The 14,774-nt window shown below is 37.6% G+C and overlaps 1 protein-coding gene across 1 annotated transcript; it reads right to left on the bottom strand.

Annotated features, from left to right (window-relative positions):
* Positions 1-12,103: 12,103 nt before the first annotated feature.
* On the bottom strand, positions 12,104-14,171 carry LOC132614941 (cytochrome P450 78A7-like). The gene is given in 3 exon segments (XM_060329488.1): positions 12,104-12,853; positions 12,855-13,003; positions 13,159-14,171. Coding segments are annotated over 3 exon segments (1,602 nt in total). The 5' UTR covers positions 14,131-14,171; the 3' UTR covers positions 12,104-12,372.
* Positions 14,172-14,774: the final 603 nt, after the last annotated feature.

Genomic DNA, 14,774 nt, shown 5'->3' with positions numbered 1-14,774 from the left:
TGCGGCAGTATCATAGTGGGGCAGCGGACCAACATCCGTGGGGACTTCGGTCTCGGGGACCGGCTCAGTCCTTTGACCGGCTCCGGCAGCAGGTGCCTTCTCGGATCTTCTTGTCCTTTGCAGAGGGGTTTCTTCGGAAGAAGCATCACCTGAAATATCAACGAATTCAATCGACCTTAAAGGAGCCGGGTAATGAATTTCTTCCCCACCTGTGTATAATGCCAGAGCTGAAGGTCCTTCCCCGGCTGAAGGAAATGGTGAAACGGTGATACCCTCCTCTGGAATGGGAGCCACGGAAGGGGCCACACTGATCCTCCGAACGAGGAGCTCGGGCTCTGTTTCATCCCTTAAAGTCCTAACGACGCCCCTCGCCTTCTTCTTCGGTTTCTGCCCTTTATCTGAGGGCCTTTTTCTCTTGGCGGCGGCAGCAAGGATACGGGATGCACCCGCTGAATCGAACTCGGGTGCCGACGTTGCGGGTTCAACTGCTGACTCCGGCCTTAGATCCACCGAGCCTTTAGGTAAACCTGAAAATCGAAGATGTTACAAAAGGGTAGAAGATGTAATGAATACAGATAGAAGCAAAGTATTACCGTGGTTCTGGGCGACCCATAGTCCACGAGAAAGGAGTCCCCATGTCCGATGGTCGTAGGTATATTGGCTGAGGAGAGCAGTAACCCATTCATTGAGATTCCGGACAGCCGGAGGTATCCAACCCATGGCTATTATAAATAAGAGGATAAGTAGTGAGAATGTGGAAGAACTGGAGTTTGACAGAACATTCAAAAGCAATTATTAGAAGAATTGAGACTTACGAATATCATTCCACCACTCCGGGAAAGGCATGTTACTGGCCGGAATAATGTCCTCGGTCCTCACCCGGACATAATGCTCTAATCAGCCCCGGTCTCTATCTTCGTCCATTTTTGAAAAAATTAGATTCCGGCTACACTTAGCGAGTTTTATTACACCACCCCGGAATAACCTCGAGGAGTATAACCGTATTAAGTGGCCCAGCGTGAACGCCTTTTCTGTATTATTGGCCAACAGCCGAGGCAAGCCACGGTCCTCAAAACAATCGGACCAATCTGTGCCAAGGTTACGTTATAAGTCCGGCACATGTCTAAGATGACCGGATCGATCGGGGGGTCGAACTTGAGGGTGAAAGGATAAGTATAAATGTACAAGAAGCCTTCCCGATGGTCGGTGACTGACTCATCTGGTCCGGGGGCGAAAACTTGAATCGAACGGTTATCCCATCCGCAATCGGCTCGGACCAAATCGAGTTTGTCCTTAGTAATGGACGAGGGATATCACCTTACCTCAAACCCTCTATCAGAAACCAGAGCAGTTTTCTCGACCTCGAATTCTTTGTTATAGTTAGGTTTAGATGGTACAATGTCCAAAGCACTGGGTTCGAAGGTGACCTTCCCCTTGGGTTGAAAAGTTGGCTCGGTTCCTTGAGAAGAAACCGAGGGAACATCATGGGAAGTGGTTTCGGTGTTGGCAGACATTTGAAAATATGGAAAAGAGAGATTTGGTGAATTCGAAAAGGAAGTTAAAAAGTGGAGTAAGGGAACAGTCAAAGAATTCAAAAATGGTAAAGAACGAGAGGAAGAAGCAGCAACACAATTACAAGAACGACTAGTGGAGAGCTTGGCAGAATCGTTCCGTTTGACGTAGTATAAGCAGCGAATCAACAAGAAATGTGAGTTGAAAGATGATAAGTGAAGAAATGAAATGGAGAAGAAGTGAAGAACTGAAAACAAAGAAGAAGTGAGTTGAAGAGGTAAAAATGTTCAAATGAAGAGGTAAAGGACGTTATATAGGCATGGGATCGAGGCAGTTACAGATCCCAGCCAACCGGGGAGAGCCACGTGTCCCATAATTAATGAGACTTGAAACGACGTGCGTTACGGCGATTGTCAGAGTTGACCGCCCGGAATGAAACACATGGCTTATGACAGACGGGACATGACACAACTGTTCCCGCCAAAATGAAAAGATAAGAACGAGCATTCGGAACCACCGGTTTTTGATTCATCCACTTCCCGTTACTCCGATAAAGCTACGGTCCAGGAAGTATGAGGACTATCTGTATACGGTAAAAATCGGATATATGTTAAAACGGTAAGACCGGTGACCGAGGGAAGAAAGAAACAAGTACGAGCATGAAGATTCTTTTGGGACCGGAGAAGTGTTTGAACCGAAGAAAGCGAAGAACATCGTTTGATCCGATTTCTTCATAGCCGAGTTGATCGTGGCCGTTGGTCCGTTTGATCGTAGCCGTTGGTCCGTTTGATCGTGGCCGTTGGTCTGGGTGATCCGTTACACAATTGTCACGCGTCAATACCGTTCTGCCACATAGTACTACCAATCGTACGGGTGTCAGACAGTACGACCAACCTTATCCATTTTAGGGTTTTTCTTTATTCTTTAAGGCCTTATGTTGTATGAAGCCCATGAGACAAAACTATAAATAGGGGTCATTATCCTACTTTTAGGGGTTGGCTTCTCGGATCTAGAACATATTATAATAGCAAAATATACAACATTCTCCTACTTATTATCTGATTTTGGTCCGAATTTATTGTGTTCTTCTTAGATTTGTTCAATAAAGCAATATCATATATTATTTAATACACGCATTATTACAAGTCATCAATCACTATTCAGATTACTCATAGCTCATCTTAAACCATTTTCTCTCAATCAAGAAGAGATTAAAGTTCAACCACATATACTATATCTCACTCATAAATTTAATTGATTATCCAAATTTGGGGTAAACAACTACTGCCTAAACTCTCAAAATTGTAACAAAGCTCACATGTCATACTAGAAACAAAAGTTTTTTTCACTGGCATTCAGTGATAAATTTATGTTATAAAATATGATTTTTTCACCTTATTCCCATTGAATCAGCTCACTGGAAAAATGCATGGTGAAAAACAGGATTCCATTGAAACGCTGAGAAACTTCCTAATTTTTCAGTGAAAAATATAGATTTTTTAGCAGCGTATTCTGTTCTGGCCACATTGCTTATCCGCTTAGCCAGGAGCTCTTAATAAGATTTCTCTTACTTTCTTGCTTGCTTTTTTGTTCGTATATTTTAAACTACTTATTTTATATCGAGTCATTCAAGCACGTACTTGCAGGAGGTTAATTGTGATAATTATAACTCTGATCACTTACCGACTTACCGTTCATGTCCTATATTGATAAATTTAATGACTAATCTTTAATACAAATTTTATGTTAAACACTAATTATGATATTGCTTATATCGAAATAAAATCAATCAAACGCGAAATAACATAATTTTATAGTATATCACGAAATTATTATTTCTCATCCCAATAACCCAACGGTGGGATATTCAGGATATACCATGAGGTAAGATATTCCATCGGATTAATTATCCCACTTTCTGTTTAAGATAATTAAACTCACCATTTTAGCGTAAAAGTTATTTCAAAATTGGCTAATACCTTAAATTAAACATGGGATAAAGTTAATCCCAAATTTTATTCCGAAATTATTATTCTTATTCATGTACCAAACGACCCTTTGTGCGACCCAAAGACATGCATAAGGAATTGGACCAGAGTGATTCACTACTCCCTCTTGCTTGTTCTCGGAAAGCAAGATCAACTCTGTTCAAAGAATGCGACTGCCCATAACTCATTTTGTTTCTTCTGCTATAGTATGAAAGATATGACTTGAGTGCAGTCTCATCAAGACTTCTGCATTACTGAATCCATCCTGACGATATTGTCTTTGTACTTTTCCACAATTGCTTTTTACATTTTTTTACTATTACTATTATTATTACTATAGAGAAAAAAGAGCGGAAAAACTGTTTTAGAGAAGCTAATAAGGTTGCGGACACTCTTACTTCATTGAGCCACTCGTCCCAGACCAACAAGCTTTACAACAATTTTAATGATCTCCCCCTAAAGGTTAAAGGTCTGATCAATCTGGACAAAGCAGGTTTTCCAAACTTTCGGGTAAGGAACAAAAAAGCTAAAGAAATCAATCTGAGTGATGTGATACATAATGTATAGTTGGTACCTACTTTTTTGTGAGTCCAAAGGAAAATATGAGAGCACTACTCTCATCAACTGTAAAGAGCCTTTGGGGGATAAGTTCTGCATGTTTAACAAGACATTGTCTTGGAAGAAACATTATAGCACAATGGGCATGTCTGTTGGCTTAAGTAGACTCGGAGAGGTTAGGCAGCATGTACCTCGAGTTCATGTATTCTCGTTTTGAATTTTAATATACAAGACAGGGGTCGCCTAACCCCCCACCATGAAGGTGGCTTTAAATTAAAAAAAAAAAAAGACTTAAATTTATTCTCCTGTTATTATCTATTGGACCACAATTATTCTTAGCGTTAATTAATCTCAAATTAAAACTGTCTCTCCTTTCATCTATTGAATCTTAATTTTTCTTTACGGTTAAAGATCCCACTCATTTCAACGGATTATGAGACGACATATGTGAGACTTTAATTAAATATTAATTGATATTGATTTATTCGTCCACGTGTTATTAGACCCAACTCATAAGTAAACTGACTCATCCAACTTTATTTGTTAAAAAATAATCGAGTTAGATTTCTAAGTATCTATCATTGTTAAAGAGTGAAGAAGCTGAGTTAAACCTAGATTTGAAATCAATTGAAACTTGTTTGCATCGATTTTGAATTAAAAAATCGTAGCTTCAGACAAAGAAGGCATTATCATCCTTTGAATCCATTCAGTTGCAACACGTAAGATTGAAGGAACTGTGTATGAACAAATGATTTCGTGTTGTTTTGGTTAAATCAGATAGGTCGGTTTATTTATAGTTGACCACATAAACAGACAAATCAGTATGTGTCTCACAATTTCGACAAGAGAAGGGCCCAATTCGAATTTGAATTGAGTACTTGAAGTATGATTTCAGTGACGTAACTCGCGAGACAGATGTGGAAGTGGGGATTGATACACAAGTCATCACCAAGAGAGGAAGTTTCAAGTATCTTGGGTCAACAATTCAAGAAAATGAGGAGATTTGACAATGATGTTGCGCATCGTATTTGAGCGGGGTGGATGGAATGGAGGTTCACATCCAGTGTCTTGTAATAAAAAGATGCCACCAAGACTTAAAGGTAAGTTTTATAGCGGGGTTGTTAGACCAACTATGTTATGAGAAGGGTTGTTGTCCGGTCAACAACTAGCACGTCAAGAAGGTGAAGGTAGTAGAAACGAGGATGCTAAGATGGATGTGTGGACATATTAGGAGGATATGATTCGGAACAAAGATACTTAGGACAAAGTGGGAGTGGCCTCCGTGGCGGACAAGATGAGGGAAGCGAGGCTGAGATGGTTCAGACATGTGAATAGGAGATGCACAGATGTCTCCGTAAGGAGAGGCGTGAGATGTTGATCAGTATGGTGGATATGAAGAGAGGTAGAGGTTGACCAAAGAAACATTGGGGATATGTGATTATACAAGTCATGACGCACCTTCAGATTACCGAGGATATGACCCTAGACAGGAGAATATGAAGGTCGAGGATTAGGATAGAAGGTTAGTAGGTAGTTGAGCATTGTCTAGTTTTAGTTATCAGTTTAATTATTATTACTATCCTATTTACTCTTTCTTTTTTTTATTAGTAAATGTTGTTTCCTTTGCTTCGGTTATTATATTACTTGTTGTTGTTACTGTTTTTTCCTCTATTATTTCAACATGACTTCTTCACTACTGTATTTCCTTATCAAACTTGTTTTGAATTGCTTTATTTGAGTCGAGAGTCTTTCGAAAACATCTTCTCTATCTTCATAAGGTAAAGGTAAGGTCTACGTAAACACCATTCTCCCCAAATTTCACTTATGAGACTACACTAAATATGACATTGTTGTTGTTGTAATTTGAATTTGAATAGCGCAAGACTCAAAAGAAAATATTGCTCTCCATTAAAAGAATTTCTATTCACGTTCGGAACTTCCAAAGGGATCAAGTTGAGAAGTTTTGCTTTCCTAGATGAATTTTTTCATTATTTGCTTGGCGTAGGAATTCAAAGGCTTGTTATATTCATTCAAACTATTTGCGTACAATTTCATAGCAATCTCACAGAAAAGAAGGAGCAAATATTATTTTTAGGAAAACATTTGACACATATTTTTTAATTTTCTGTTCGTTGTTCATCGTGTTAAACCTTCGTCTTGGTGTTCTTCTTCGTACATTTTTAGCGTTCTTGAATCATATTTTCCAACGGGAAGAGCTGAGGTAGGGGAGGGGGTAGTGGTACGTGGAGTGACCCCAGAGCTGAAGAAAACCAGTCAAAATCAAAAGGGGGGAGGGGTTACACGTGAAGAGTGGTACGGTACAATGTGCAATCAGAAATGACTCTCATTAACCTTGTCGACTTACCTTTGACCTATGCCTTGGGAACACGTCGTGCGCGTTAATCGTCCTTTTCAGAAACTCATTTTAGTGGTTGAGGGACCCAAAGGGTTGCAGAGAAGCAATTAAATAGAATATAGGGACCCTGAATTTATTGGCCCACATTTCATCTAATTGGTGGCTGTGGGGTACTACAAACAGAGCTTTTCTTCTCTCCACTGTCACTGTTTTGTTGACTACGTACTGACCCAAATGAGTTGGCTATAATTATTTGCGGAGGCAGAATAAAAATTTAAAATTTATGAGTTTTAAACTTTAATTCATTTAAGTTATTGAATTTTAAAGTAATATTTTATAAATGTTTAATGAATTTTTTAAGATAAATATAAAATTTAAACAAAAATTATTAGATACGGCCGAAACTAGGGGTCTTATGCTAATTCAGCCTCTGAATTTCAGACTACTTGCTCCTTTCTGCACTATCTTTACACTAAAAGCTGCTGCTCTCACCCTACTTTTCTTTTGGTTTTTAATTACTCCTGCCGTTTCGATACAAATGAACTTTTGACATTTTTTTATGATGAATTTTCTAAAGTTAAAAGAAGTCATTAATTACTTTTCTCAAAATTACCCTTCTGTATAATGAGTCATCCAAAAATTCCAACATTGACCATCTTTTTTTTTTTAAAAGAAAATTTGGGAATAAATAAAAGGGTAATTTTGACATATTACCATTTAATTATTGTCTCTAATTAACTTTCTTAAGGGGTTTGCCACTCCGAAAAATTCATTTATTTTGATATGGAGGAGAGTATTAGTATTGAAGTCCGATTAAAGACTAATTCAGATCGAAGAGTTCCACATTGACAGATAGAATACTCCCAAATAAATATAACTCCACACTCAACAAATATTCGAACATGAAATTTCTAATTAAAGCGCTCCTTAATAAAAATAAGTCTATATCCATCAAATTTTGAACCTGAAATTTCTAATTAAAATTGAAGAAATTCTTAACTCTCTTACTCTCCTCTTCAAACTTTTCCTTTAGTTAACCTTCAACAATTATATATGAGTTCATTATTACACACTGCTAACATAAATTTAAAGGTTGTAACATTGAGGCACATCATCCCTTCTAGTCTATTTGTTGTAATTTGATTCGGCACGATTTTTTTCTTCAAAACTCGTAATTTAAGATATATCATAATATTATATAAGTATAAATTTTTTGAAATTTGTAACAATGATATACATTAATATAATCACAAAAGATTTCATTAAGAAATATAAAAATGTGTTATTTTCTTTTAAATGGACTAATAAAAAATAGTATGAAACAAAGTGGGACGGAAAGAGTAGTTAATAGTTAATACTCCTTCCATCCCATCTTTAAGCAAAATGTTGAGAATAAAATAGACCCACAAAAATAATATTCACGGTATTAGTGATAAAAGCGGAACACTAAGTTATGATTAAATCAGCAAGAATAAAATACAGCAATAATGACACCAAGATTTTACGTGAAAACCCTTCTAAATAAGGAAAAAATCACGGCCAAGAGGAGCAGCTGATATCACTATAGTAAGGAATTTTACATTGTGTAGTCACGAGTATAAATACTCCAAAGACCACTACACACTCAAAAAGAAAAACACTCTTTTGATTTTCCCACCTTACTACAATATCACTCACACTCTATTTTTCTTCACAGACTATTTTCTTACAGTCTATGGAATACCTCACTTTGCTCTCACTCAGATGTATTGTCTGAGATTTTGGTGTGTATAGCAAATGATCTTGGTGTCTTACAAATGAACCATAAGCTGCCTATTTATAGGAATGAATTTCCTATGATGAGGTAAGCGCTTACATCACGACTACGATGAGGTAAGCGCTTACATCACGACTATGATGAGGTAAGCGTTTACATCACGAAAATGTGAATAAAAGAATTGGCTTGTTGGCCAATTCCACAATTGCTACCAATGTGATTTTGTCAAAGGAAGGAAAATCTTCCTTCCTTAAAATATGGGATAGGGGACTGGACCCACAAATCTCCCCTTCCAGTCCCATTCACCTGAAGGAGGGTACACTGGCTTCTAATTTGAGTCTATGATGTTCTCTATTTTGAGAACCACGATTCTTACCTCTCCCCCTAGTGTCAGTCACCAAGACATCTGATGAGGAGGAACCTTGAGATTTTCTTCTCATCTCTTCATTTAAAAGACTACTCTTGGCAAGATCCATAGACATCACACCATCCCGAGCATACAAATTTTCAAGATGCTCCCATAGGGTCCGAGCATGTCTCTCCCCAGAAATATGGTTCAACACATTATCATCAACCCACTGTCTAATAAAGTCGCAAACCTGCCGATGCAACAAATTTCACTCTTCATCTGATTTATTATCAGGTTTTTTATTTGCAAAGACAGGTTGATGAAAATTCTTGACATAGAGCAAATCTTCCATTTTGCCCTTCCAAATGGCATAATTTACGCCGCTCAAAGTAACCATTCTACTAGTGTTGACTTCCATCGTTTATCACAAATACAAATACTATTTTATTCGAAGACCAAAGTAATTCTTTTCTGATGTGGAAGTTCAGACTGTGCTGCAACCACAGAGCATACTCAGACAGAACCTTGGCTCTAATACCACTTGTTGGGAATAAAATAGACCCGCAAAAATAATATTCACGGTATTGTGATAAACGCGGAACACTAAGTTATGGTTAAATCAACAAGAATAAAATACAGCAATAATGACACCAAGATTTTACGTGGAAACCCTTCTGAATAAGGGAAAAATCACGGCCAAGAAGAGCAGCTGATATCACTATAGTAAGGAATTTTACACTATGTAGTCACGATTATAAATACTCCAAAGACCATTACACACTCAAAAAGAAAAAACACTCTTTTGATTTTCCCACCTTACTACAATATCACTCACACTCTATTTTTCTTCACAGACTATTTTCTTACAGTCTATGAAATACCTCACTTTTCTCTCACTCAGATGTATTGTCTGAGATTTTGGTGTGTATAGCAAATGATCTTGGTATCTTACAAATGAACCATAAGCTGCCTATTTATAGGAATGAATTTCCTATGATGAGGTAAGCGCTTACATCACGACTACGATGAGGTAAACGCTTACATCACGACTATGATGAGGTAAGCGTTTACATCACGAAAATGTGAACAAAAGAATTGGCTTGTTGGCCAATTCCACAATTGCTACCAATGTGATTTTGTCAAAGGAAGAAAAATCTTCCTTCCTTAAAATATGGGATAGGGGACTGGACCCACACAAAAATGTTTCACATTTAAATAACTTAAGAAGACCTTTAACTTGTAAACTAAATATATATAAGATTATCCTTTTAGAATGAGTAATGATTAGAGTTTTATATTCTTTTATTTTTTTCATCGATAAGTACTCCCTCGATATGCTCCAATTTGTTAATTTGGTATAGTCTGACTCGATACAAAATTTAGCAAAGAAATGAAATGTTAAATGCTTATTATCAGTTTTAAAACATCCGTGTCGAGTCAAGTCAGCCAGTAATGCTTCTAGCAATCTAGCCATTTGTTTGGCATAGTTTATATAATTGTTGAAGAATGAAAAGGTCACATATCGGTCTTAATAAGATGGATGGTCTCCTTATATCGATTTGAGCAATTCTTCCGCATGAGCTAACTTTTAGGGTTGAATTTGATCCAAGAAACATTTCTTTACATGGTTATTAGAGTGAGACCCGTCCCAATTCATTGATTACGATGTTGGGCCCCCCATCTTATATTGTCCACGCTCCATATGTCTAGTCCGGGGTGTGGGCCGGGGTGGTGGGGGGGGGGGGGGGAGGGGTATTAAGTTCTCCCACATCGATGGGATAAGTGGTCCTTGGTCTCCTTATATGGCTTGACAATCCTCCTCCCTTTGAACTAGCTTTTGGCGCTGAATTATGCCCAAGATCCATTCTTTACATGGTTTCGGAGCAGAACCCATATCACTCTATGCTGGGCCCCATATTAAATTGCCCCTGGTCTAGATGTCCAGCCCTAGGGGTTGTCTCTTTGTATAGATTTGGGAAATCCTCCCCTCATGAGCGAACTTTTGGGGTTAAGTTAGGCCAAAAATCTATTTCTTTACCATAATTGTTTTAAGAAAGAAAACGAACAAGCAAATACACAAATGGCTAGATTGCTAGAAGCATTAATAATGCTGATAAAACCCGTAGATCAAATAATAAGAAAAAATTCTAATTTCATAACAAATGTAATAAAACAACTTGTATTTATTAAAACAAGCTGTGCGTTCTGTTTCTTCATGGATGACCAACTATGGAATTTCATGCATTATTGCTTTTGGTATTCTTATTTATGATATATGATATATTTTTATCAATCTGCATGCTGAATGTTAAACAATTAATGTCAATCTGTTGCTAAAACAGATACGAAAGCTGTTAATTTTCAATCTGCATGCTGAAAGCAAGTTCTAACTAGATTTAAAACTTTTTTGGGTGTCGACCTTTGATGTGTTAATTTGTCAACCTTCCTTCAGCTAGAAACTCTTATAAGATGGGATAAAAACAAAAACTATACATATTCTCAACACTAGTAAAAATAAATTTAAGTTAATCCGTTTCTTACTTTAGTCGCTTTGGGTTAGTAATGTCGACACTTTATATTTTTTGCAAATAGAAAGGTTAACTTTGCATGATTTTTCATATAGTCACTCTATTAAGGGGATAAAAATTATATTTGAAATATTCTTACAGTCACCTTAATTAAAACTATTCTACTTTGAGTTATGTTTTTATAAAAAAGACCATGATTTAGGCATAATCTTTTGAAATACAATTTCTTATAGTTTATGGACTTCATTACACGCTATGGTTCTGAATGCTCCTTTGAATCTTATTAAGGACATTTCCAAATTTAATTTTCGGTGCATCGGACATATATAGAGCCTGTTTGGATGGGCTTATTTTAAGCAGTTTATAAGCTGCAAACAGCTTATAAGCTAAAAAAAATAAGTTGGGTAGCCCAACTTATTTTTTGTGACTTATAAGCTGAAAACAACTTATAAGCTACTTTAGATAAGCTAAGTCAAACTGACCCAATTATTTTTTTTGAGCTTATTTTAAGCACAAAATGACTTTAAGCTGGCTAGCCAAACACTCAAAAAAAGCTGAAAAAAGCTTATAAGCAACTTATAAGCTAAAAAAAAAATAAGTTGGGGTAGCCCAACTTATTTTTTGTGGCTTATAAGCTGAAAACAGCTTATAAGCTACTTTAGATAAGCTAAGTCAAACTGGCCCAATCATTTTTTTGAGCTTATTTTAAGCACAAAATGACTTTAAGCTGGCTAGCCAAACACTCAAAAAAGCTGAAAAAAGCTTATAAGCAACTTATAAGCCAATCCAAACGTTAATTCTACCGACAGTATCTTCTTATAGTAAAAGATTTATGCATTCAATGTTCCCGGTTGAATTACCTGACAGTTCAATTTATCATATCTTTGGTTTATAGATACTTTAAATTGAGTATGATCTTTTTGAAGAATATGAGTAGTCTTACAACAACAATTTTAGCATATATACTTAATTTTAGTGATAGAAGATAGCAACAATAATAGAAGCAAATACTAAATAATTAAACGAGAATATCATTATACACCACTTGCAAAAAAACATAGCATAATTTTTTTTTTCCGAAACGAGAGAGCACAAAGTCTGGACTCTCTACATAGGTTCAAAATTGGAGTCCATATATATTAGTCGATCTAGCTTTCCTATTTGACTCAAGGATAACTTGTAACTATATGCAGGAATACTATATATGTTAGACACACGATCTTCCATATCCTATCCTGCCCCAAGTTTAACAATCAATAAGGTTCAGTGATGTAGGAAACTATCAAAAAATAAGTAAAAAATGAAAATAAAACAGACACACAATTCTAAAATGGAACATTCCTCTGCATGGCCACGACAGTGAGAGGATACTTCATTTCACAAGACAATTTCAGAACTTCTCCCAAGTCAACTGGGTGGGCCGCATCCTCCAAAAACTCGAAATGATGCACCAACTTAGCCACCCATAGCATGACCGTGACCAACCCCAAATTCTTCCCTGGGCATACTCTCCTCCCTGCCCCAAACGGTGCCAAACGGAGGTCACTACCCCTCACGTCCACGTTTTCACCACCTTCAGCCGCCAACAACCTCTCCGGCTTGAATTCGAGCGGATTTTCCCACACATCAGAATCATGAGTAATAGCCCACATGTTAACCATCGCGGTCGTTTGGGAAGGAACAACCATGCCATTGCTGAGCTGGACGTCTGATGTTGAAAGCCTTGCCCACGAGAGAAGTGGGCCTGGCGGATGAACTCTTAGCGTCTCCTTTACCACTGCTTGTAAGTACGGCATCCGAGCAAGTAGCAACGTCAGCATCAGTCACAACTTTTCCCATCGTGACATTATCAACTTCTTGTCGTAGCGTTTTTTGCGCTTCAGGGTGCAACACAAGTTCCGCCATCACCCACTCCGTTAAAAGTGCCGTGGTGTCTGTCCCTCTAAAAATCATTTCCTGAATTTACAAAATTAAAATCAAAACCCATACATATGTAGAGACAAGTTATAAGAAGCTGTGCTATTCAAAATGAATTTACCCAATCTGGATAAGTTGGTCACGTGAAAAAAGATGCTAACACAGTGAATAATTACGGTATATCATATACGTACCCAAAGAACTGCGACCATGTCATCTTCTGCTAGCTTTTCTTCTCCATCAAGAGATAATAAAACGTCCACAAAATCATCATTATCAGACACTATTTTGGATGCAGGACTGTGTTCGTCAATAATGGCTTTGACGAACTTTCGTACACGTGGCACAAGAGCTCCGCACCGTTGCACAATGCCCGAAGGGTCATAGAAAAAGCTCAGCCACGGAAGATAATCAGACCAATTAAAAGCACCTAATAACTCAAAACCTTCCTTCACCATATCTTGCAACTCTGCAAGCTCTTTGCTGTTTACATTATTATTATAGCGTTTTCCAAAAACACTTCCCATAATATTGTTTAAAGCAGCCAACTGTAAATGCTTCCTCAAAGAGACGTTCCCATTTTGCGACTGCTCACTTACTATATTCTGTAACATAACGGAACAGTCAAGTTGACGGCCCGTCTCATGCGCGGCAATTAGCTTGGGAGAGAAGAGATGTGAAGAAGCGATACGACGGAGTAGACGCCAGTAAGTTCCATTAGGAGCGAACCCAATGGCTCGGCTAAACATGAGGCTCTTAGCCGACTGCTTGATGGGACGGTCAGCAAAATGAGGCGAAGTGAGAATCTCTTTAGCTATTTGAGGGTCAGAAGATACAACTACAGGAGTTGAACCAAGGCTAAACGCCATAAGCTGTTTAGCTTTATGACTTAGAGCCGCGGTGGCTAATGAGCGATGAGCTAAGCCACCGCTGCTCAGAGTGAAAAGGCTTCCGATAATCGGAAAGCCACGTGGTCCAGGAATTTCACTATTAGGGTGGTTTTTCCAAGCTACACCCCTAGGAGAACAAGCCCAGGTGATTAGAGTGATTGAACAAAAGGCTAAAACAATAGAGAGGATAACATATTCATCAAGAATATTTTTTGAACCAAGAAAAGCTGGTAGTGTAAACACCCACCAATTGGGGTCTCTTGTGGCCAAATCCATGAGACTAAAAAAAATAAAATGTTCTGGACAGAGATAGAGAAAGAATTGAAGAAGAGAGATGGAATTTGTGATGTTGGAAAATGAAAACTATACCAGTTTATATAGGCTGGAAATTTAATCACTTACCATATAACTTTGTCTAGTAATCACATCACTCACATGTAAATCTAGGTTTATACATAAATCCAAAGATTTTTTTCTCTTTAACTTCTTACGTTAAAAATACTACTCCCTCTGTTTCAATTTATGTGAAATTATGTAGAAACTATACAATCTTGACTTGTTTCATTCATCACCAAGAGAGAATATATATAAGATACAATCTTGAACCCTAGTGAAACAAGGAAACTAAGATCCTAGTGAAACAAGGAAACTAACTAATATATGATAATTATCTCTCTACAAATATGCTACCAAATAATATTATACCGCAATACCCCCCCCCCCCCCCCCCCTCAAGTTGGAGCATGGGAATAAAAAATGCCCAACTTGGAAAGCAAGAAGTCAAACTGAGTTTTGCCGAGAGCTTTGGTAAAAATGTCTGCCAATTGTGAAGATGTTGAAACGTGTGACGGAGAAATCAAACCTTCATTAATTGCATCACGAACAAAGTGACAATCTACCTCAATGTGCTTTGTTCGTTC

The sequence above is a fragment of the Lycium barbarum genome, chromosome 10, assembly GCF_019175385.1.
Source record: "Lycium barbarum isolate Lr01 chromosome 10, ASM1917538v2, whole genome shotgun sequence".
NCBI classification, from domain to species: domain Eukaryota; kingdom Viridiplantae; phylum Streptophyta; class Magnoliopsida; order Solanales; family Solanaceae; genus Lycium; species Lycium barbarum.
The sequence above is the reverse complement of the archived record's forward strand: the minus strand, read 5'-3'. Positions and strand labels throughout refer to the sequence as shown.